The sequence below is a fragment of the Engystomops pustulosus genome, chromosome 4, assembly GCF_040894005.1.
Source record: "Engystomops pustulosus chromosome 4, aEngPut4.maternal, whole genome shotgun sequence".
Taxonomy (NCBI): Eukaryota; Metazoa; Chordata; class Amphibia; order Anura; family Leptodactylidae; genus Engystomops; species Engystomops pustulosus.
This window is the reverse complement of record NC_092414.1, coordinates 54,616,036-54,643,010: the sequence shown is the minus strand read 5'-3', so window position 1 is coordinate 54,643,010 and position 26,975 is coordinate 54,616,036. Positions and strand designations below refer to the sequence as shown.

General features: G+C 38.1%; 1 protein-coding gene across 18 annotated transcripts in view; it reads left to right on the top strand.

Annotated features, from left to right (window-relative positions):
* TENM2 (teneurin transmembrane protein 2) overlaps positions 1 to 26,975 on the top strand; it is a 1,545,179-nt gene that overhangs the window by 1,340,388 nt on the left and 177,816 nt on the right. For all 18 annotated transcript variants that reach the window (XM_072145937.1, XM_072145941.1, XM_072145939.1 and 15 more), the window contains 2 exons: positions 7,693 to 7,901; positions 24,168 to 24,363. In XM_072145937.1, coding sequence (XP_072002038.1) covers positions 7,693 to 7,901; positions 24,168 to 24,363 — 405 coding nt within the window. The remainder of the gene's footprint in view (positions 1 to 7,692; positions 7,902 to 24,167; positions 24,364 to 26,975) is intronic.

Sequence of the window (26,975 nt, the reverse complement as noted above, 5' to 3'; positions counted from 1 at the left end):
TTTCCAGGTTTTTTGTGTTAAAATTAGGGGTCTCATCTTATACTCGGGTCGGCTTATACTCAAGTATACAGTAAATATTATTTTTTGTTTCCATAAAAGATATACATGGGTCTGATAATTAAAAGGTTGTCTATTAGTATATTATTATATTAGATTTTATAGGTCTATGCGGGTCTGGTATGGGGTCTAAATGTACAACTTACTTATTCAAAGATCAAGAGGAAAGGCGCAGAAACATTTTTCAGCTACATTACATAAGTACAGTAGGGTTTATGTATTAGGTCTGGGGTGTTGTTCGCCAGTCTTAAATATTGGTGTTACCGGTGTGGAACAAGACAGAATTACTAAGAGTTTCTAAACTTTTATCCAATTTGGATGTATTTAAAATGTATACAGTCAAGATTTCACATACAAACTGTGGCAGTTTTTTGGGCGCAGGTACAGTGAACAGCTTGGCCCACTTTGTGCCCGCTGTGCCCATTTTTTTCATTTGTGCATTACCAGAAAAGGGCAAATACTAATGCACAAGGCATGATATATCTAGGCCAGTATTTCATCTTCATATGTCACAATATGCCCCTCTATACACATCCTATCAATACATCCAACCCAAAAGGCATGTTGTTTCCAGCACTCAAAGGTTTATACACACAATATCCTCACTGCTGATATTTAATATATATTTTGCTTTTTATTTTTGTCTTTACTGTAAAATCATTACTAAGAACAGCTGAAAAAACTTCCAAAAAACCTAAGCTCCTGACAGCAGCCCGTATGCTTGAGGGCTAGTAGGATTTACATATCTGTGTGCTTTAAAAAATTGGATGTAATGTAACAAAGCTTGGTTTTGTGAATCAGCGAAAGTCAACAGCTGTGCCTTCTACACGAGCTATTCCAATAACTAACAGTCACCTTGGGTATTTTCATCTCGTACTGTGTGTTTGTGCCTCTCAGACCAAAACGACACATAAACAATCTGTGGTCTGTTCGCACACAGTATTCAATTACAGCGCCACAATTACCAACATAGTAAATAGAGGCAGGGAATAAACCAGAACATCAACTATTCTTTACTGCAAATATTTTTTTCTGTTTATTTTAGTATGTGATATTCTGTCACATAACAACATTCTTTATTTACTTAGTATCTTGAGAAGCCAGACAGTATTTTTGAATGGTTCAAATGTTTTATTACTGTATTAACCAATTCCTTTTATGTTTTGAATGATTAGAATTGTTATTTTCTTCATCTCTAAACACAATTCTCTTTTTTTTAAACAAACCTTATTTTTTACCAAATACTTAACCAAATGTATTTTTTTTTATGTTTTTGTAGTTTTTTTTGGGGGGTAGGGGCCTATTTAAATAGCTGAAGATCTGTAGATATTTAAGCATTAAAACAGTGACATTATATTTTTTTTATTAAACAGAACCATGTAATATGGTAATAGTCATAATGTAACAAAACAGCGCAAAGTTACTTGTGTTGCTGGATTAGTTTAAGATGAGTAAAATGTTTTCAGCTACTTGCAGCTCATCCCAACACTTTTGGGATTTATATCAACTTTGTGTGTTCTCCTCGTACTATTTTTGAGACTTTTTTTGTCTCACTTAGACAAATTAGTCTCAAAACGCAGTAAAAGTAATCAGGTTATAAATCGCCACCAATGCTCCTGAAACCATAAGTGATTTTGCTGTGCTCCTCACATAAATCACATATATACTTTAACTTCCTCAATTTGTTATATTTTATACTTCTATGGAAAACTGTACAGTGCATAATAAATACTATAAGTACCCACTGAATAAGAATATACACAGTTCCCCCTCAAAGGGGTTTTCCCACAAAACAAGTTAGGGCCCATCTGTCGCACCCTGAGGTAAGTGGAGCAGCCTATCACACATGGTCGGGCTGCCCCGATCATCTCTATGAAGGTGATGGAGATTGCCAAATAGGGAGCTCAGTAATCTCCCTGTTCCATAAAGAGTGAGGTTAAGCCCGGCCATGTGCAACCAGCTTCACCGAGACCCCCACGATTAGCAGGTAACTTGTTTTGTGGGAAAACCTCTTTAAATATAAAACACACACAGGCAGTCCCCAGGTTATGTACAAGATAGGTTTTGTAGGTTTGTTCTTAAGTTGAATTTGTATGTAAGTCAGACTGTATATTTTATAATTGTAACCCCAGCCAGAATTTTATTGGTCTCTGTGACAATTGGATTTTAAAAATGCTGGGTTGTCATAAGAACTAGGATTAACAATAAGGGATATACCATGAATAAACAGAATTCATATAAAAATGGGTACGCAAAATATAAGCTGATATGTTATTAGTTGTTATTTAAAATTTTGCTCCCCTTAGCAGAAAAATGCTGTGGACATGCAATGTAATGGAGAATTAAAATGCTACAGGCCCTTTAATCAGTCCGTTGATTTCCTCCTTGCAGAGCAGACACAGGACAGAAGATGGCCGCTGGTCACATGTCCACATGACATGTCCTGCACTTGCCTGGGCAGGTCATGTGAGGACCACTGGGTTTGGCTGTAGTTGGTTGGTTGCAGTGCATCCAGTATGGCCAGTGTTGTGGAGATGTGAAATTATGGCAGTTACGCATCATTACTATGGTAACAGAGCAAGAAAGTCTGTTAGATCATCACTGGGTGCAGAGCATAAGAGGTAGGAGGAGTTACTGAGAACTAAAGATTCATGGAACTTGTAGTTTCCAGTGGCAGCCATCTTGGTGATAACTCCACCTACTATAGAGAGACCATAAATTTTGTAAATCTTAAAATCAAACTATTAAAGTTCCATTTTGTGACTAATGACATTGAGTTTTGTTATATTAATTTATTTATATCATCATGGGTTTTTGTATCAGACGTTCATATTCCTGGAATACCCTTTTAATTGCAGTCACCTCTCATAACTGTTACAGCTGATCATTGTAGCCTAAGGCTAAAGTATAGTAAACTACAACAACTCCCAGAGGTCCGTTTGTAACTAGGGGTCACCTTGTAAGTTGGGTGTTCTTAAGTATATATATATATATATATATATATATATATATATATATATATATATATAAACACGAAAAAATGGCAGCACTCCGAGATTCAAAATGTGGCAAAAATCGTACTCGTTTATTCACAAGGCATGACACATGTGTGAATAAACGAGTATGTTTTTTGCCACATTTTGAATCTCGGAGTGCTGCCTAGGTGGTGGGATGTGCACCTGAGTTGTTCTCAGCCGTGTCTTGAGTGCTGCCACACTCTGTGAGATATATATATATATATATATTCCTCAAATTTAACATATTTGACAACATTAATTATATAACATACAGAATCCCCTATAAATTAATTACATACAGAATTATATTTAGCAACTTGCTGACCCTCAAATTAATTTTATTATAAACAGTGCTAGCCACTTTTTATGCACAGGGCCACATGCAATTATATATAGCGTGAAAAATAATTTATGTATATGCAGGTTTTTCCTAATTAATCTATGTAATTGATCATGTTTAAAAACATACAACTCCTAGTTGTAGTGTCCCCTAATCTACATATGGCATGCCCTATATATTTTACATCCAGCAACAGCACCACAATTCATGTATAAACATCAACAGTGACCCTTTGTTAAATACAGGCTGGTCCCCTACTTAAGAACACCCAACTTACAGATGACCCCTAGTTATAAGCGGATCTCTAGTAATGGGTAATTTACTGTACTTTAGCACTAGGCTATAGTAAACAGCTATAACAGTTATCAATGGTGTCTGTAATTAAACTTTATTGTTAATCCTGGTTCTTGTGACAATCCAACATTTTTAAAATCCAATTGTCACAGAAACCAAAAAAAATTAGTTCCGACTTACATACAAATTTAAACTTAAGAACAAACCTATAGAACCTGTCTTGTATGTAATCCGGGGACTGCCTGTATTTACATATACTGCATTAGCACCCCTCGTAATTTATATATGCAGCTCTAGCAACCCATTAATTTATGCACAGAGCCATCAATTAATACATTCCAAAATACCTATTTTCTGCTAAGAAACCTGGAATATAAACATAGCTGATTTCACTCACAATTTTTACTCTTCTGTAGTCAGGAGATTAAATGGGGTTGTCCAAGACTAAGAAAAATATTGAGGTGGCCAGGTGTGGGGCTGCATTAAAAAAATAAACAAGTACTCAACTTCTCGTTCCTCCCGGTGTCCCACTCCACTTTCTCTCCATGCCATGGCCCGGTTTTGCTTACAGGGGGACGGAAGCTCCCCTCTTGCAGCTTCCGGCCAGCCGGGCACATCCACCTGTTGGCATTCCAAGCAATGTATCAGTTGCTGGGACATGGTAATGGGTGGGAACGCCCGACCAGACAGAAGCTGCAAGAGCAAAGCTTAAGTGCCCCTGTAAACGAACAGGGGCATACCACGGAGAGGCCGCGGAGGGACTAAGGAGGTAAATACAAGTTTATTTTTTTATGCAGCCCCACCCCCAGGCCCCCTCAATATTTTTTTTCTTAGCCTTGGACAACCCATTTAAGTTGTAGAAGGAACATTATCTCACTCCATACAGTAGGAAATCATTAGGCCTGTCTACCATCTAAACGTCTTACTAATACTTTGTATGAGCCCACCACTGACCATTTATTAGAAGGAAGGTGTCAGCAGTGTGTGGTGTCTACGCCATATAAACAGGCAATGCAGAATGACTTCTCTGACAACATCTTCAAAAGGATCTTCTATAAAATGTCAGCATGTTCTTGAGAGCTCTTGGACAGTGAAGGGAAGCCGACAGACGTTCCTGAAAAGAGTAAGATATCTCAAGAAGTTAAAATAAGTAATACCCTGTGGAGAGAAATAAAGAAGCAGTAACATGCTTCCTTTTGTGTATTTTATGTAGTATATTGGAGGTGCAGAAGAAAGAAATGGTCAAGTATTCTAAAAATGACATAAGATATACAAGGGTATTAGTTAATTGAGAGGCCATCAGCTCACGCAATATACTCAATAAAGACACATTCAAGCTTAATATATCACATCTGCATAATATTGTCTATAGAAGAATATAGAACAGTGACTTTTCCACTGACGTTATCAACTAAAGTCAGATTTCATGGTGCTCTTCTCTAGTACCTGATGCTGGACATGGTTTAATAGAAGAGTGACTTCTAAATTTAAGCTTTTGAATGAAGTCTGCAGTGTATATTTCCATCACTGTGAAATGAGCTTCACATCGAGCCTTTCAGCCCAGTCCTCTTATCAAGTATCTCTTGCCTTCACAGATTTTAGTTTAAGATGAGTTTTTAATAGAAAAAAAATATATAAAATGTATTAGACTATGAAGCTATAAAATGGGACAAACAGATCTGTGAAAATCTGATTCACAGCAAGGTTAATATTTCCACACTCACTCATCCTTGTTAATATATTTAATATCCTTTTCACATTATAGAGGAATGAAAGAGCACTGGGTGGTTTGCCGACTTGTCTGTCGCTGTTTATTACACTTGTTCATTGGAACACGATTCTTAACTTAGAAAAACAAGCTAGAAGATATTGAATTTTGGAGATTAAAATAGTTTAAAGGAAATTTACCATCAAAATCAAATATGATAAACCAGGGACACTTAGCCATAGATCCAGGCAACTGTGGTAATCTTCTTACGGTTTATTTGTAATCCATGGCTTCCCTCCTTCTCAAATTAAGTTTAAAAATTATGCTAATGAGCTTGAAGAGCTCCTTTAGGTGTTACCAGAGCCCCTGTGGTGTTACCAGTCTGTTTCACTGTCTCACCCTCCCTCAGTTCTTCCCCCTTCCACTGTGTGCTGGAACTTCCTCGGCTGCTGTGAGATTACATCAGGACGAGGGAGGGAGTAAGTTGAGCAGGTGGAGGAGAGACAGTGTAACAGCATGTGAAGCTGCACCATGGAGGGGTTCTGGAAATGCTCCCCTAGAGCCCTTCTGGCTAATTGTAAAAAGTTGATTTTAGAATGAATAACAAATATAAGATTATCACAGTCACTGTACTTGGAGCTATGCGTAAGTTGTCAGTTCTTAATATTAATAAAATATATAGATAAATATTTGTATGGTATATGTCATATGAGTGTATGTTGTGCAAGTAATGGGACTATTTCCCTATAAGTTAAATCTGAATATCAAACCTTCAGAGCATTTTTGCGATTCTGTCATTAGGCATCAATCCTATCAATCCACAAAGTGATTGTGTGGTGGCCAGCAGGTGACAATTACTTTAAATGGAACCTGTCACCAGGGACCTCATTTTTCACTAAAGACAGGTTGCAGAAGCTTATCTGCCTTTCTGCCTTTTCTATGCATTTGCATTACAATATAATTGTGAGTTATAACTTACTCTTGCTCCATGACAAAATCCTGGTGTAGTCACAGGGGCTGGACTCTGGTTTAGATGCATTTCAAAAAACAACATGTGCCTTGTCTGTGTTACTCACTCCTCAGAGCTTGGCCCCCACCTGTCTATATCCTCCTCCTGCTTCTTCTCAGAGGTCACAGCCTGGTCAGTCTGACATCAGTGGGGGAGGGGCAAGCTGTACAGGAGCACAAACATGGAGTCAGCCTGAAGCTCAGACAAGTCACATGTTGTTTTTTTAAATGCATCCAAACCAAAGTCCAGCCCCTGTGACTACCCCAGGATTTTGTCAGCATGCAAGAGTAAGTTATAACACACAATTATGTTGTAATACAAATGCTTAGAAAAGGCAGAGAGGCATTATTGCACTGCAGGTGTCATGGGCTTTTACAATCTGTGTTTAGTGAAAAATGAGGTCCCTGGTGACAGGTTCCCTTTAACATGGGAAATAATTGTGCAGTACATAATCACTTATGTCGGGCTCCGAAACTGGCAGCACAACAAAGGGCTGGCACTTCTTTATTTCAAGGTTAATGCACACCAACGTTTGCACGCTGGAGAGGAGGAGGGATGAGTGCTGCTCACGCCTCCTCTCTCCATAGTAAATAGTTCTTACGATTAAATATAGAGACTGCTCTAGCTTTTTTGTGGGGACATGGGGATGTCTATGGGGACGGATCCAGAGGGAAACTTGCGACCAGATATATGTCCCCAAAATGGCTGTGTGAATGCGGCCTAAGAAGCACAGTACCATACATTCTTCTCTTCTACAATATAGTAGAACTATTACCTTAAGGAAGTAACACAAACCAGTTAATTGGCTTCAGAACTATTCTAAGTTTTCTACTCAAAACCAATTCTTAAGGTTGATAAAAGTGCAAAATTAAATACTTCTGAAAATATATAACCTCCATATCCTTTTGAGAAAATAATGCATGTCGTAACTATCACAATTTGCATTTGCTTAAAATGGAACTTTTTTTAATAGATATGGATACAATATTGTATATGATTAGCGGCTTGGGAACTTTGATGTGTTTAGTAAAGGTTGGTTTTGATGAGTATACATCTTATTCAACTGCAATCTGATGGGTATAGAACCATTCAACTTTCCTCTTCAGAGGTAATAAGTCAAGATGAAAGTCAGGGTAATGCATTTCAAAAATCCTTGAGGACTTCCTTCCTAGAAATAATGCATGATGCTCTCTGTGATGCAGATTGGGCTGTCCCTTTTATCATACAGTCCAAATTGAGAAATAAAATTATTGTTTTTCTCTTGCAGGACCTTGGACTAATACAAGAAACAGCAGCATAGACAATGGAGAAGTGGAAATTGGCCGTCGGATCACCCAAGAAGTACCAGCAGGGGTGTTTTGGCGATCACATATCCATGTTACCCAGCCACAGTTCTTAAAATTTAACATATCATTAGGAAAAGATGCCTTGTTTGGAGTTTACATACGAAGGGGTTTGCCTCCATCACATGCCCAGGTATGAATGATAAAAGTTCTTAAATCATATATCTATGAAATATGAGTTTGGAGAATCTGAGAAATATTACCATAAATTGAGAACAACAAAGATAAAGCAATAAAGGTCATTGTAGTCGTTTTTTCCACACAACGAATTACATCAAATGTAGCATTATATGTAAATGCTGAAGTTTTAGCAAATCTGCATAAAAGTGGCTAGAAAACGTCGATAATACAGCACAGTGGCTCAGTGGTGTATACATACAACAAGGAACAAGATGTTTGTATATTCTTCCAAGAGTACAGTAGTGTCTTTTCATTCAGACATGCTAGATTGAGATTATAAACCATACATGGCACTCTACATAAGCTACAAAAAAAAAAAAAATCAATCATTTAGATAACTATTGTTAGTGGATCAGATATCAATGCATATTCCTTCTGACTTCCCATGTACACTAATCTCAGCTAAAAGTGTGTTGGTTTTAAGGTGAACAAAATAAGCAACTTTTTGAAGATAAATATAATCAATTTGGGTTGAAAAGAATTCAACATGCCCCAGTCCTTCTTTCCTAGACATCTGCCATCAAAGTATAGTTGGGATATTATCATATACACTGCCCATACCCCCGAAACACATGATCCCCAAAGTGAAGCTTAGCTCTGGGGGTGTCGGACTGTTTGGATGCTTTGCTTTAGCAGGGATCTGGTCAGAGTTCATGAGAAGCCAGATCGGGCTAAATACAGGGCAATCCTGAAGGAAAACCTGTCGGAGGCTATAAAAGACTTGAGACTGGACCCGAGGTTCACCTTCCAGCAGGACAATGTCCCTAAATATCCAGCTAAAGCTACATTGGAGTAGTTACAATCAAACATCATTCATGTGTTAAAATGTCAAAGCCCAGAGCTAAATCCCATTGGGAATCTATGACTAGATAAAAACTTGGATGGAAGTAGGGACAAGGCAGCATGGTATAAGGAAAAGTCCACCCAGCCATTTGGGAAAATTCTTTCGTGAAACAGATATGGCAGAATCACCTGCCACTAAATGAAAATATGGAAGTCACAATCGTAAAAGCCTTATAAGTCCTCTAACACAATATGTTAGGAAATTTCCCAGTTTAGAAAAAGTCAGCACAATACCTTACACAGATCAATACAAACTGTATTCTTTGCTGAAAACAGAAAACAGAATTGGAAAAACCGTAAGCTGGTCATACACTAGAGATTTTAAAAGTCATAAAGGCAACTGAAGGCGGATACCTGTACAAAAGAATATTTGCTGGATTTTTCAGCAGTTGCCCAGCGCAGTAGTTGGAAGATGGTTCATGCTAAATTATCCTTATAATATTAAAGGGAACCTGTCACCAAGAAGGTATTTACATGATAACAGGTTCCAATAGTCTCTGGTATGTTGATTTCAAATATGTCTTTGTGGTGCATGTGAAAAATTACAATGTTTTTTAATTGTTTCTTTAACATTACTGGGGGTCAGTCATATGTCACAAGTCGTCATTTCCTCAATTTCTACTCTCTTCATTCTCATTCATTGCTTTACCTCAACCTCTCCCCTGCTCTCCTGTCCCGCTTGCGCCAGCTCATTGCACAAGCAATTGTCATCTGAACTGAACACTCCCACCCCTGGGACTCACTACATGCTGCTAGCAGGGAGCCAGGTAATGTTAACTAAGCAATAAATAAGGTGTGGAATTATTCAGTTGTATGTCTATTGCATTTTTGAAATGATCATTCCAAGGGCAATCGGAACATGTCATCATGTCAAAATGACCTTCCTGATGCCAGATTCCCTTTAAGGGAAGCCCAAGTTGAGCCACAGATGAATCTGGGATTATCCAGTCTTCTAAGACCTTTTAATGGTTGCCAGATTTAGATACAGAAAGACTATTTTCTTGTCATTTGCAGCATATACATATATTCTTCGAATTTAGTCTGTATGTATTGCTGCATATATATGGACAGCTACTATAATAATTGTGGGTGACGGCTCCACTACTCAGAAGAGTGCAGTTGGAATGCTTACAGCGTGCTAATAGGAGGGAGATCCATCTCAGCAGGATGAAGAGGGAAGAGTGGCGTCCTGTTGCCTGTGTGTACTCTAATTACATCTAATTTGCTGATCACTAAAGCTCTCACACAAAAGACTGCACTGTGTCTTTTCATATCAATAGGAAACACCTTCAGATCTCTCAGGAGGACCTTCTCACCTCCTTCACTGTCTGAGCTAATCTCTTTCATCTGGGATGTTCTATTATTGCCGTCCATAAACTCATATCCTATGAGTTTAAATAACTGACAGCGTCGCTGGGATAAAAGATATTTTGCTACAATCCAGATGCTTCAGCAGCTGAGCCAGTAGGCTAGAAGCTCCCTGCATAGTCCCCAGGCCATACCTTCTCACATCCATAGTGTAGGCCAAGCGATGAAACACCCAATCTGTGTCACCAAATCGTGGCTTCTGTAATACCTCAACAAGTGTCTTGTCAGGACCCCATTACACCAGCAGCCTCTGTAAACTACTTACCGTGACTTGTTTTGTAGGTTTTTTCTTTAGAATGACATTCATTCATACTTCCATGTTATTTTTCTACCAGTGTTATTGATTATAAGAAAGTTCATCAATTAATAATCTTTTCATCCCACCTGGTTCTGCTCATTTACAGCTTTTAATTATTTTTTGCCCACCCTAATTTGTCTCAAGTTAATGAATGCAGAATGTTATCTGAAACCGTGTTTATTTCATTTATTGCACGAGACACTTGATGTAAACACATGGTCTGAGTCAAATCAACCACTGAGGCATCAAAAATGTTGGCTTTGCTCAGAACGAATGTTATTTTGTGTGTTTTCATTAAAGTCTTGCTAATTTGGAGCTTTGTAGCGTTACCTCTGGGCATCATGGGATTAACTGTTTGGATTATTCCATTTTCTTGTTTTTATTTGCTGACCATTCCACTGATTTCTACACTTGTGAAGAAGGTAAAGTGTAATAGAAGAGTGAGGGGAAGAAAGACTATTGAGCTCATAGTTATTGCTTTGACCCCCTGGTGGTTAGGTTTAAAGAGTTAACACCCGCGGTCATTGTCAGCACAGATCGTGAGTGTTACCAGTGTTGGCTGCAGTGATGACTGCAGGTGTTAATGCTGCCATTTTTTAAAGGGTACCGCACTGATAATAGGTGTAACAGGGGAAGGGGTGGGGGTCTATTCAGGTTCAGTACCCAAACTTTCAGGTTGGAGTTTGGATGAGCTTGACTGAACTCTACTTGAACCGGTCCACTCATCCCTTACTATAAACATGCAGGCTTGACTCAGCTGTATGTATACTTCATAGCGAGTAAGCCACTAGTTTTAATATTTATATCCTGCATAAACTGAATCATTAATTAGAAAAAGTCCTACATTAATGGGAACATACACACACATTTTGGGGAATATTTATCTGCAAACATAACCAAAGACTTACTTCTTAATGAATCAGGTTCATTTCTTGCTCACCAAGTAACAGTCAGATTATATATGTAAATCCTATAATTTATACCAAGTTCTGGCATAATTTATGGTGGAATTGCCAGGCTCCTGAAGGCCACCTCTCTTCCCCTATGCCCTGCGTTTTTGTAGAATTCTCATGGGCAGCGTTATTATTGTGGAATATCTACCATATATACACCAGTATAATTTTACCACCAAATACTGGGAAAACCTATTGACTCAAATATAAGCCTAGGGTCAGAAAGGCATTGCTCATAGCCTTTCCAGTATATAGCCAGCCTGCGAGCCCCCAGTAGTATATAGCCAACCAGCCCCTGTAGTATATAGCCAACCCCCTGTAATATATAGCAAGCCAGCCCCTTTTTGTCGAGAGCCAGCCAGCCCACTGGAGACTATAGCCACCCTGGTGTACTATATAGCTTGCAAGTACTCATCTTTCCGATGCCCCAGGCAGGGCCTACTTCATGCGGCTGACATCATAGTTTTACAAGCGAGGCTGTCGCTGACCTGGAGATGAAGTAAGAAGAGGAACCTGTCCAGGGCATCAGAAAGGTGAATACTCAGTATTTGTATATACCTAAATACAGACAGTTGTTCTAAAGTTGAATTTGTATGCAAGTCGGAACTGTATACATTTTTTTTTGGTCTCTGTGACAATTGGATTTTAAAAATGATGGCTTGTCATAAGAACCAGGATTAACAATAAAGCTTAATTACAGACACCTGTGATAACTGTTACAGCTGTTTATTGTAGTCTAAGGCTAAAGTACAGTAAATTACCAACATCCAGAGGGCCGTTTGTAAGTCGGGTGTTCTTAAGTAGGGGACCACCTGTATAAGCTGAGTGTAGAATTTTCAGCACAAAAATTGTGCTGAAAAACTCGGCTTATACTCAAGTATATATGGTATCTATTGTGTTTTCTGTGCATGCGTTGATGTTCTGTTCATAGCTCTCATACATCAATAGGATATACAACATTGTAAATTGTCTTGTCTTATATGTCGGCCTGACATTGGGACGATACATGTTAACACCACTAAATAAATACTTTTTGCCAGTGAATAAAATAGATATATGAATCTCTCATCTGCACATTACAGAGAATATGATGCCGAGTGTATACATTAAAGGTTTTCTGTACAATATTGCAGGTGAGTTGTGATAACTGATACTGAAAATATATGGAGTATGGTGAGTTGTTCAATCTAAATCTGTACTATGAAAAAAGATTAGGTACTTTTCTGAAATTATACACTTTTGTGACTCACGGGATATGAATGCAGTGTGACCATGCAGTGTCCATAAGATAAAGTAGAGGGCCATAAATACATTAAAAGTGTGGCGTATTCACTTGCTGGATATTTTAAGCAGTGTAAGTGGCAACTCAATATACTAAAACAGTAGCTTAACTGTTTTATCCAATTTCGGTCACCCTTAAGATCTCACCATAAGTCAAGAGCCACACTCAAAAAGGGCTAAAGAAGAAGTTTTTGCTTCAGTTTGCAGTTACTCTTCGATCAGACCAACTGCTGTGCTTGCCCTGCCATCTGAGGTAAAATCGACAGCACGCGTTGGGGAGGCAGTGAGAGCTGCCAAACCCAGCTGAGCAGAACAGCATGCAGCCAGCAAGAAATGTCAGCTTTTATTGCTTCTGTCTTCCGTGTCGACCCTCTGCAAGAAAATATTTCAAAGTAATATATAGATATTTTTAACTCTTTCAGATTCTAATGTGTATATCCCATATATACTCAGCATATTCAATGTTAATGCCAAATCTGATGGCTAAACATAAATAAATGTAATGAGAGGCAAGCAGTGATACAACTTGTGGTTACTTGAGGACTTTGTGTTTTTGGTGTTTTGTGGCTACAGTTTTCTTAGAAAAGTCGGTTTTGGAATCTTTCAATTTTCTATTTAATCAGTTTATATCACAGTCTCTGGTCCAAGACTGGGTATTTACCAGGAAAACTCTTTTCAAAGGGTTCATTCATTAGGATTTGTGAGCGTTTAGCCAATGTAGTGTAGATTTCTAGAGTTAAGTTTATAGTAAAAGTAATGAATAATACAGTGCATATGAATTTGGCATCTTATATGTTACAAATACATGTCCATGTCCACTGGACTATAAGGATAAATGTCCACATTCTGAATCATGTGTGTACTGTACAAATATGCTGTGTTACACAGTTCTAGTTATCTCAAGCTTCATGAAAAGTTTTTTTCTGTGTGAAAAATTCTATGCAATGCAGATTTATCATTCACATCCTGAAAATTTTCTTTAGGATATTCCATCCGGTCAATAAATGAGGTAATTTACTGACCTTGCCAATCCAGAATTCCAGAAGTCTGCATCAACTTGTGGATTTTCTGGAATTGAACATGAAGAGTCAGTGAATAATACCCTGACTATGAGCTTCTACACATGTTGACAAGAAAACTACAAAAAATGTTTAGCACAAGCTTTGATTCAGATTTTGAGCTCCCACCAATTTTAATAGAAGTACAGTGCAGATTCCTGCTAAACACAGGTTGTATCCCTTTTTTCTGCCCGTATTTTAGTATAGAGATTCTTATTGGATAACAACATTTCACATTGTTAAATCTTGTCTTTCCAGTCAGTGGCTACAGCTGCAATTACAAAGGTCTTCAGTATTTAGAGACCTCCAGCTCCTGCCATGGACAGGTTGCTATTCGCAACAACCACCTTGACTTTGCATTGGCAGGGGTGTTGCATACTCGTCTCCATTTAAATAAGGATCTGTGAAAAACAAATGCCATACTGAAGGAAATTGGCCTTAAAAAACGGGCATTAGGCCGCTACATTCGTGAACAGGTAATCATAACTCTCTTGGAGAAGAGAAACCCTGTGTTTGGAGATTCATAGAGTTTTCATATACGTGAAGCAAGTGTCATTCTTAATCCTATCAAGGCCACATACAAATATGCCATATTTAAAAACAACACAAGTGATTTCTGCACTTTTCTTATTAAGACACAAGGATGCATTGAATGGAAAGATTTTAGCTCCTTACTCATCTTGTTTACTGTACGACAGGGCTGGCAGTAGAATCATTTTCTTAATGGCTCTTTAAAGCAGCAGTAAAAATATGCAGCACACACTTTATTTCAAATTAGATGTTAGTCATTTTCTGTTCCTTAATGTTCATTTTCCCTCCTCATTGAAGCACATTCACAAAATATAAATGATTCTAAAGATATATGTGAAATGGGAAAAATGACCCTTTAGCTTTTATCTGAAAATAATTAACTCTTTCATTTAATGGAGTTTTCGCTTTACTTTTATGTGTACAAATTAGAATTTAAAACTATTGAACTAGCAGCATAGAGCATATTTGTGTATAATGTTTGGCAGTGCTGCTGATTTCACGTGAAGAATGATTATTAGATTTTTCACATGCATCGGAATACAAACTATTATAAGCCATAGTGTCATAACAGAGTAATTAACACAGTGCACTGTTTGGGGTTAATTACTGTGAATTAAAGCATTTTTTCTACAAAGTTTACCTAAATCGATAATATGTTAAAAAAAAAATCACTTTTTAATTTCTTTTGAATTCTTGTTGTTCTTTAAAGATGGGTTGCTGCTTTCAGTGTTGTCAGATGACTTAGAGGTCTTTGGGGAGGGGAGGAGGATCTGATCAGGAAAGGAAATACACAAAGACTGCTACAGCTATAGTACTTAATACAAGGCAATGCTTCCATATTTTGTTCCTCCATGATCATGCTGCTGCTTTTGAGATAGAACAGATTCTTATCTACTTTCTTTGTGTAGTGTATAGGAGATAGAGTGCAAAATGTAGAATATAATTCATATAAGGGGCCGAGCATTATTCCTCATGTGAACACTGTTCTATTAAGAGAGTTGTATGATAAACATAGGAATGTGCCTGGGGGAGGGGGGCTGCATAAAAAAATAAACATGTACTTACCTCCACGCTCCCAGCACGGATCTTCTGTGTCCATGTTCGTTTACAGGGCCACAGAAGTTCTGCTCAGACTGGAGGGCACCAAGAGGGACTCAAGAGGTAGATACATATTTATATTTTTATGCAAACCCCCCCCCCCTCTTGGACAACCCCTTTAATTTATTCAAGTTTGTTGAAATCATATACAGAATATAATTCTGTATATGATGTCACAAGGAGGGGAAAGGTGAAATGTGTAAGATTTAAGGAGGATTTAGGTTGTTACTTTCAAGAAAAGTGGATCCTAACCCCTTAAGGACCAGGCCCTTTTTAGTTTTTGCGTCTTTATTCACTCTCCACCTTCAAAAATCTATAACTTTTTTATTTTTCCAAGTAAAGAGCTCTGTGACAGCTTGCTTTCTAGGTAACAAATTGCACTTCATAGTTAATTAAATATTCTATGCCGTATACTGGGAAGCGGGAAAAAAAATTACTAAATGCAATGAAAATGATTAAAAAACGCATTTGCGCCATTACTTGTGAGCTTGGATTTTATGGCTTTCACTGTGCGCCCCAAATGACATGTCTACTGCATTCTTTGGGTCAGTACGATCACTGAAATAACAAATTTGTATAGGTTTTATAATGTTTTCATACATGTACAAAAATGAAAACCTCCTGTACAAAAAAAAAAAATTCTTCATTTTACCGTCTTCTGGCGCTACTTTTTCATACTTTGGTGTACAGAGCTGCGGGTAGCTCATAGAGCTATCACTTTTTATAGAAATTTTTATATTTTTCAAAATGGCAAAAAAGTGCCATTTGCGACATTGGGCGCTATTTTCCATTACAGGGTTAAATGCAGTGAAAAAAACGTTAATTATATTTTAATAGACCGTAAACTTTCGGATGCGGTGATACTGAATGTGTTTACGATTTTTACTGATTATTTATAAATATAAATATATGACTTCTAGGTAAAGGGGGGTGATTTGAATTTTTAGTGTTTTTTAATATAATTTTTTTTTATCTTTTATTTTTTACTATTTTTCAGACTTCCTAGGGTAATTTAACCCTAGCTTGTCTGATTGATCGTACCATACACTGCCAAACTACAGTATGGCAGTATATGGGGATTTTAAATATCATCTATTACAATGTACAAATCGCACATTGTAATAGATAGCCTAAGACATAATAGCCTCTGATTTTTGTGTGACCTAAGGCTGTCATGGCAACGGATCACCGCTCCCCAATGATGTCACAGGGAGCAACGATCAGAGCCAAGATGGCGGCGCCCACGTGCCATCGGCTCGTTACTGCCTCCAGTGATCAAAAGGTCAACAGGGTGGAGAGTATTCTGGGATAAGGTTATAAGAGATGATCAGATAGGTTGAGGTGTAAAACTTCCAAACAACTCAAAGTTACAGCACAATTCTGTACATTGCAAAATGGCTCTGCTTTTGATTACAGCTCAGTTCTATTCACTGGAACAGTAATATTGAATAAACGTAATGTCTGTAGCCTGTGAATTTCATTATAGCTGATATTGTTGACTTCACATAAAGATAGGTTATCATTATTCCAAATTCAAGAATACCCCCTTAACCAGTAAGAAAAAAAAAAAAACATGATAAAATATATAGCCGGGACACGAAAAAAAAATAAAAACATGATAAAATATATAGCCGGGACACAAAAGAAATAAATCTAAGCAAATGTGAAAAGGGCAGAATTAGGGCACATTTGATGGACAGTTCAGTATCTTCCTTTTGTCATGCTTTGAGATTATTATTTTTTTACCAAAAGGCTGTACATACGGTATATATCTTAGTAATATCACATTCTGAAGAATATGTTTCTGAAAACTCACTAAAGGTAGAACAGCTTGCCTCATTTCCCTGTGGTCTTCAGCCCGGCACATGTAAATAGTGTATGGGGATCTGATAACTTATTGAGTAACGTGGCATAGTAAACATGATTCCATAATCCCAATCACACATTCACTTTATGAATGGCACTTGTCCTATTCATGCTTAAGAAATGACTGATAGTTCCACTCTATGAATGTGAGCACTGCTCTTCTGGAATTCCTGCTGTGATCCTAGCTGTATGCACCTGCATGACAATACAGCACATAACACAAATGTAGACTCTTACAGAAGTGGCTTTTCTAGTCGCTGATAGTTGAAATGAAAGCTGAATGTGTTACTATTGCAGCACACGTCACAGGCTTTAGAGTGGTTAATGGTTCTGAAGAGTCTAACAAGTCATTTCAAAAAGAGTTACACGTAAAGAAATTGTATTATTATAGAATAACCCAATTTGTGTATTATGAATAACATTGAAGGTTGTAGTGTAAATTATTTAATTTGAGATGGGCTTAACCTAATAGGAGAATCTCCCTCCGAAATATCCGAGCATCAAATACTGTGTTTAGACAAATGAATGATGTCAAAGCCACTTCTGCAAACCAATGGCAAATTTAGCATCAAAAGTTTTCGTCCATTTAAAACTGTCCCAGGCTCCGATTTTACTACTTCACTTCCGCAAAATGAAAACTTTATGGCCACATCATTAAAATAACATGTAGCCAGATAATTTTGTTTTGAGCGACTTTAATTGTAATAACCCTCTACAAGTAGTTATGTTGTGTCTAATAGAAAGACACATCTGCCTATTCCTAAAGAAGTGTATACATAGGGGCAGACAAATCATTACTCAGGATCTTACAGCAGCTTTCTAGTGCGACTTAGGGGCTGTGTCAGACTTATCGTAAAGGCTTAGACAGCTTACTAAATGTGGCACATGAGGAGCAGCTGTGAGACAGGAGAGGATTTGACACAGTTCGTTTATAAACCTGTCTACCACATCTGGATTGACTTGATAAAACTGGAGTAATGTGCATGATGGGAAAAGTGGAGTGGGCAGGAAAAAGTTATAAATTGGCACAAATTGGCAGATACAATAAGGGCGGACATTTTGCAGATAACCTTACCCAATTACTATCATACATTCCCCCCTATGGTTTTTATGGTTATATAGTATAAAGGGAGTTGAGAAAATAGGGCAATGACATTACCATTTGCTTTTAAGTTGCATTTAAATAATGTCACACCCTCTGTATGGACGATTTACACGTTAACTAATATTCCAAGCCATCTGCCACACAAACAAATACTGGCATAAGCCTTACCGAGGTTACATGCCCTAACATGATTATTCAGTATTTTTGGAGCCCTAATCTGAAAATAAGCCACAATTCATTGAAAAAAATGTTTTCAATTTTCAGCCATCTATACATGTAAAAAGTAAAAACAAAGCATCAGGACAGCGAAAAATAGACCTTTCTTCACTGACACCGGAGATACCTCCAAAGGTATCACACTCAAAAGAAAATGACTTACCGGCTATGGAGAGAGCTCAGCCCGTGAGCCCTCTACATGCAGTGCGACCCGACCACCGCAAATACACGGAGGGCGGTCGCGAACCGGAATCTGATATCTGCCAGACTTCCGCTAAGGCCACTGCTTCTTACCCAGTCATGTACAGTTTTGGGAAAACTGATGTACAAGGCATGATAGATTTACGTAGAGCACATTTTAAGTATTGAACTTTTTGGTGCACCTATCCAGTAGGTCCCTGCATAGACAAGCACATATTATTACAGCTTAGTAAACTTCTGATCCTCCAAATAATATGTCACAACCTGAGCAATGGAAAACAAAATCCGGCAAGATAGATCCAGAGTTGGGTCAGAGTTCATCCCAAGCAGTATGTTGTCCACCTTTAAGCAATTCTAATATATATTTTACTGTTGGATTGACCAATTTTTCAAAATGGTTAATTCTCCTTTTTTACATTTTTTTTATTTGCTGTACAATGTACAACTCATTTTAGGTCTGTAGTAATTTTTGTTTCATTTTCATACCTCACCGTCTCATATTAGACAGTAAGCTCTTGGGGGTAGTGATTCAATGTTTGACCTTGAATAGTAACTAAATGGTTCCTTTTGCTGTAGTAATGAGCTATAAATCTGAATACTTTCCAGGGGACTATTGTGAAGTCAGAGGATAATTAGGATTTTCTTATGACTCAATCGCTGATACTTTCACAAATTTTTATTTTTTTTTTTATCAAAGCTCTCAGTTGTGAAATTACTTTTATGATGTATTGAAACTGTGGGCAGATTTCAAAGTATAGTTACATGCAACTTCTAAAGGATTTAAGACAATTGGTAATTATAGTTGGTAGATGCAAAAGACAAAAACATATACTACAAAATACAATTTAATATACAAAACTAGCTAAGAAGTAAACATACATTATTATAATAGACAGTATATAATAGACAGTTTTGCTATTATAATAGAAAATCATTAGAATAACAAAAATGGAGCTGTCAATGACTTCATAAAAATATTTTTCCTAGCATATTTTGCATTTAAAATCCATCATGATAAACAGGGGCACTTAATCATAGATCCAGGTACTGTGACTAGAAATCTTCTATTTGTTATCTGTGGCCTTCTGAACTTCAATGCAATTTACATATTACTTCAAATTTGATTTTGTGGTTCCCTTTAAGAATTGATAAATAATGTTGGAGTTAGATGGATTGGGATTCTACTTGTTACAAGGGTCCCTTGAGATAAAATCTGATAATCTATATAAACATAGATTATCAGATAGGTACTAATGTTCCTGGCAGCACCCCTACAGGTGAAATGCAGCATTACACAACATCCATACAAATCAATTGGTTTTCAGTATATCATAAAAGGTCCTACGAAATTACTGGTCCGAATGCAGAAAAGCTGAACTGACAGAACAAATTGGCTTGAGTGCAACTTGCATAATACTGGGGCACTTACTAAGGGCTGTGTGCCAGTTTTCTTAGGACTTCTGCACTATACACAGGCAAACTGCACATACTACAGTTTGCACTGTTCTTAGTAAATGAGCCCCTCTTTATGTGAATGGGATTTCCAAACTAGAAAACCCCTTTAAGAATGGTGCTAGCCAGGAGAATAGAAATGAATATCATTATTGCTATTCTGGGGGAGAGGACATGTGGTCCACTTACGTCTGACATATACATTGTGTGTTATGAATAGAACATACTGAGTATATCAAGGTAAACCACAGGCATATCCATTCACCCTCCTACCAACCATTTTAACATCGCCACTATTCTCTCGAAATAATCTAGAGATTGACAGTTATTTCAATGTCTGTATCATCGCAGTAAAATAGTAGTTATAGAATATTTTACAGATCCACTTTAGAGTTTATTCATTGTGAAATCTAATGCACAGTTAGCAATGCATTGACTTCCATTCACTTGAATTGAAGCTAATGTATTGTTAACAGCACATTACCCTCCTCCTAGTACTACTGAATGAGGAGCCAAGGCATATTACTAATGTGAATTTTCTAATAGATTCATCATTCAGGCATGGCAACGTGATACAGCTTTCCTGCTTTACAGCTCATACAAAAGCAATATTCAAAGCAGTTTTGCTCTGTTTCACAATGGAATTTGCAAACCTGTAAAACGGCTTACACAAATAAGTAAATTGTGCAAAAATTGGACAGAAACAAGCAAGACACTGAAAACCTATTATTTATTATTGTACTTCTGAATGTAAATATTGCACAAATAATCACTTTTAGAAAACATAAACATTAGTACTAACAGGGAAATGTATACAAATACTATATAATGATCCTTTGGCCTCTATTTTTATAATGAGAATTACCATTCTACAGGCAGATAATACCTGTTTTTAAGTGGTGTGCTCTCTTAATGATATACCGTGCTTCATCCAATGATATGATAGAGAGCTACTTACACGTTCTGTAAATTCCAAAATGTATTTTAGTTACCTCATTAATAGATTACAGAAAAGTTGGTCCTGCTTTTTGAGAAGGAATACAGTATGAGTCACTTATTATGGCAGCCTGTATTCTGCATATAGTTTGAGGGGATGTATCATTGCCATTATGTCAGTTTTCTATCATTTCAACTGCCCATTTCTGCTGAAATTGAGACTTTCTTGCTTCTTTTTAACTAAAAACGTACACATCCTATGCAAACACCTAAGAAACATCTAAATGCTCTTAAGAAACTCTAAAACTGGAGTAAGATCCTGCCTAATGGTAAATCACCCCACTGATCCCAAGAGTGAGAGGGTCTCACTGCTGATTTAGTGTAGAGTCCCCTTGACCAACTGATGGGTGCCCTGATTGAAGCACCCACCGGAGGATATGTATCTTTATTTTTTTTAGGGTGGTTTTTTTTTTTGTTTAATTTTTTAGATTTTTCGTTAAGCAACTTTCCACTGAGACTTTTGCTGTAGTTTCTCACATACATACACTCACCGGCCACTTTATTAGGTACACCTGTCCAACTGCTCGTTAACACTTAATTTCTAATCAGCCAATCACATGGCGGCAACTCAGTGCATTTAGGCATGTAGACATGGTCAAGACAATCTCCTGCAGTTCAAACCGAGCATCAGTATGGGGAAGAAAGGTGATTTGAGTGCCTTTGAACGTGGCATGGTTGTTGGTGCCAGAAGGGCTGGTCTGAGTATTTCAGAAACTGCTCATCTACTGGGATTTTCACGCACAACCATCTCTAGGGTTTACAGAGAATGGTTCGAAAAAGAAAAAACATCCAGTGAGCGGCAGTACAGTGGGCAGAAATGCCTTGTTGATGCCAGAGGTCAGAGGAGAATGGGCAGACTTGTTCGAGCTGATAGAAAGGCAACAGTGACTCAAATCGCCACCCGTTACAACCAAGGTAGGCAGAAGAGCATCTCTGAACGCACAGTACGTCGAACTTTGAGGCAGATGGGCTACAGCAGCAAAAGACCAAACCGGGTGCCACTCCTTTCAGCTAAGAACAGGAAACTGAGGCTACAATTTGCACAAGCTCATCGCAATTGGACAGTAGAAGATTGGAAAAACGTTGCCTGGTCTGATGAGTCTCGATTTCTGCTGCAACATTCGGATGGTAGGGTCAGAATTTGGCGTCAACAACATGAAAGCATGGATCCATCCTGCCTTGTATCAACGATTCAGGCTGGTGGTGGTGGTGTCATGGTGTGGGGAATATTTTCTTGGCACTCTTTGGGCCCCTTGGTACCAATTGAGCATCGTTGCAACGCCACAGCCTACCTGAGTATTGTTGCTGACCATGTCCATCCCTTTATGACCACAATGTACCCAACATCTTATGGCTACTTTCAGCAGGATAATGCGCCATGTCATAAATCTGGAATCATCTCAGACTGGTTTCTTGAACATGACAATGAGTTCACTGTACTCAAATGGCCTCCACAGTCACCAGATCTCAATCCAATAGAGCATCTTTGTGATGTGGTGGAACGGGAGATTCGCATCATGGATGTGCAGCCGACAAATCTGCGGCAACTGTGTGATGCCATCATGTCAATAAGGACCAAAATCTCTGAGGAATGCTTCCAGCACCTTGTTGAATCTATGCCACGAAGAATTGAGGCAGTTCTGAAAGCAAAAGGGGGTCCAACCCGTTACTAGCATGGTGTACCTAATAAAGTGTCTGGTGATTGTATGTGCTGAAGTTATTTTCCAGATGTTCCGTGCAACATTTTTCTTATGTATCTTTTTTATTCCTCTATCTTTTCGACTTTTCAGGCATGTGGATTTTAGACATTTTCAACAAAACGTCTCAAAAAACACCGAAAGTTGCACCTTCTTGGACAGGAAAAACTATGTATGAAAAGAGAAAAGACACGGTGTGCTTAGCCACTGTGCTTGGATTAAATTATAATATAGTGCATTTATTGTATATGTATTTACTTTTACAATTATGTGATGTGTAATATCTGCACCATGGCCACCAGCAGTTTGTGCATTTTAACAGTTTTAAGGTCTTGATGAAGAAGTTGGTTGTAATTTTTTATGATTAATATAGATTAATTATATGTGGAATAGTAGCATTTGTGTACTTTCTAGTAGACTCTGGATTCCCTTTTTATAGGGATACAAGCTAGAGCAGAGTCAAGAGATGGATATAAGACACAATAACACAGTCAGCTCTGCTGCCTCATCCATTCAATAAAACACAGCCGTCACTGCTATGTCACCCACCTGTCCCTTGGATCCAGAGCTTATCTTGTGTGTAGAGCAGCTACGGCTGAAACAGAAAATGCTTGTGTCTGTAGTGCCGTCTGCCTCCCCCTTCTCCTTCTCCTGCAATGCAAGATAAGCTAGAGGGAATTGTCCTACCATAGTCAGAAGCTTTATAATGCCAGTTGCATTTTGAGAGACGGTGATGTCATCTTTGTTCGAATACCCCTTTAACAGAATGATGAAAAACAATTTAGACTCAAGTCTGGAGATGCAATGGAAAGACGCAAATACTGACCAGACATATTCACAGGGGATTTAAGTATGTTTTGATCAGACTTATAAAGTATAGGGTAATGTTCTTGTGCAGACCTCAAATCTAAGCATTTTGTGGTGGAAGCTCCAGGTTAAAGATCTTATCTTCCAATGATACATTTTATGAGCAATCACTGTGATGTACTTCTTTGTTTTTCATTTGATTGAGAGACCATCACATTCTATAGGCTTGCCTTCCTGCCATCTTCATACTCTTTACTGAAATGTGTAATAGGTGCTAATACTGTAACCATCTTATGAAGTACAGGGTAATGTTGTTGAAACTGTGCAGACCTCAAATCTAAACATAATGTAGTGGAATTAGACTAATGAGGTACAATTATCATCATTTACATCCTGTTCTACACCATACAAACAGCTCAAATAAACTCTAATCTCATTTCCATTTGCAGTATGACTTTATGGAGCGTTTGGATGGGAAAGAGAAGTGGAGCGTAATAGAAGCCCCAAGAGAGCGCCGCAGTATTCAAACACTGGTACAAAATGAGGCCGTCTTTGTCCAGTACTTGGATGTTGGAATTTGGCACCTGGCCTTCTATAATGATGGAAAGGACAAGGAAATGGTATCATTCAATACAGTTGTCCTTGGTAAGTGCATTCATTATTACATATCCTGTAGTTGTTCTAATTGTTTTGCGTTTGTAGTCAAACCCAGACGGCTGTTTTCTTTAGACAAAAAAATGCAAACATAGAGGAACATTAATCAAGGCTTGTACACCTTTTCTTAGATTATTTCACCACCTCCACAACAAGTGGGCATGGAGGGGCGTGAAGAGGGGTGTCTGTGCACTCACTATAGCCTGCGAACAGTTGTGACAGCTAGACAGGTTTCAACATAAAATCTATTACAGAAACAGGTTTTTAGATGAACGATATCCATCTAGTCTGATAGATGAGACACATATCTATCTTGTAGATGAGAAAATGTATTTGTAGATTCATTGATTTGGTACTAATGTGTCCATTTTTCAGGCACCAAATATTTTCTATATGTTCTAATTTACTTCAGACAAATCTTGTATATAAAATAACAGAAGAATAACAAATCCATTAACATCCATTGGTTATGGATTTCAATTGACTTTCGATGGTTTCCATTGTTGTCTTATTAGTTCATGTTTTTTTTTCTATGCTTTAGTGAAAAATTAACAAAACAATACAAACAAAAAGACCTGTTATAAAATTTACAGAAATATTGGTTAGAACCAAATAAATTAAGACCCAAATCTAATCTTATGCAAAAAGAAAACTTCAGCAAAGATAATTTTTGATGATTTGCTCAATTCTATACCTGTTCTTAAACTTTAAACAGATTTGGTGTAGTTGGTGCCAATAAGTTTATTTACTGGTGTATATATATATATATATATATATAACACTATATACACTCACCGGCCACTTTATTGGGTACACCTGTCCAACTGCTCGTTAACACGCCAATCACATGGCGGCAACTCAGTGCATTTAGGCATGTAGACATGGTCAAGACAATCTCCTGCAGTTCAAACCAAGCATCAGTATGGGGAAGAAAGGTGATTTGAGTGCCTTTGAACGTGGCATGGTTGTTGGTGCCAGAAGGGCTGGTCTGAGTATTTCAGAAACTGCTCATCTACTGGGATTTTCACGCACAACCATCTCTAGGGTTTACAGAGAATGGTTCGAAAAAGAAAAAAACATCCAGTGAGCGGCAGTTCTGTGGGCGGTAATGCCTTGTTGATGCCAGAGGTCAGAGGAGAATGGGCAGACTAGTTCGAGCTGATAGAAAGGCAATAGTGACTCAAATTGCCACCCGTTACAGCCCAGGTAGGCAGAAGAGCATCTCTGAACGCACAGTATGTCGAACTTTGAGGCAGATGGGCTACAGCAGCAGAAGACCACACCGGGTGCCACTCCTTTCAGCTAAGAACAGGAAACTGAGGATACAATTTGCACAGGCTCATCGAATTTGGACAGTAGAAGATTGGAAAAACATTGCCTGGTCTGATGAGTCTCGATTTCTGCTGCGACATTCGGATGGTAGGGTCAGAATTTGGCGTCAACAACATGAAAGCATGGATCCATCCTGCCTTGTATCAACGGTTCAGGCTGGTGGGGGTGGTGTCATGGTGTGGGGAATATTTTCTTGGCACTCTTTGGGCCCCTTAGTACCAATTGAGCATCGCTGCAATGCCACAGCCTACCTGAGTATTGTTGCTGACCATGTCCATCCCTTTATGACCACAATGTACCCAACATCTGATGGCTACTTTCAGCAGGATAAGGCGCCATGTCATAAAGCTGGAATCATCTCAGACTGGTTTCTTGAACATGACAATGAGTTCACTGTACTCAAATGGCCTCCACAGTCACCAGATCTCAATCCAATAGAGCATCTTTGGGATGTGGTGGAACGGGAGATTCGCATCATGGATGTGCAGCCGACAAATCTGCGGCAACTGTGTGATGCCATCATGTCAATATGGACCAAAATCTCTGAGGAATGCTTCCAGCACCTTGTTGAATCTATGCCACAAAGAATTGAGGCAGTTCTGAAGGCAAAAGGGGGTCCAACCCGTTACTAGCATGGTGTACCTAATAAAGTGGCCGGTGAGTGTATATATAGTGTTAGGTAATAAAGAAATCTGTCCATTTTCCTGTGTTAACTACATGAGTTAAAGGACATCTATCACCAGAATGAAAGACTGTATGCAAATGAGTTTTAGGGGCTCCATTAACACCTATGGAGTCAGGAGCCCCTCAGGCTCATCTGCATACAGTCTTTAATTCTGGTGGTAGATGCCTTTTAATTAACTCACTTTTAGTCATGTTAACCAGTGTTATATCTGTGGTTCAAAGAAATGGAAAAAAAATATATATTCTCAAGGAACCTAAATTGGCAACCTCTTTCTGAAGGACTGGTCATCACTATAGCAGAAATAAGATGCTGCAGTGTTTCATGCAAACGGAGATGAATTCAGCACCAGAAATAATCATGTATTCAACCAATGTACACATTGAAGGTGCTATGACACTTGTATTCAATTGATCACCTAGTAAAAAGGCTTATAGAATAATAAAATCATGACTGCCGCAAAACAGAACTGCAATACCACTCACAACCTTTGAATAGGTGGGGTGCTGTTTTTGAAAGAAACAAACATCTTGCAAAGACCTTTATTACTATACACTTTCCTACATGTCTTGCACATTCACAAGAAATA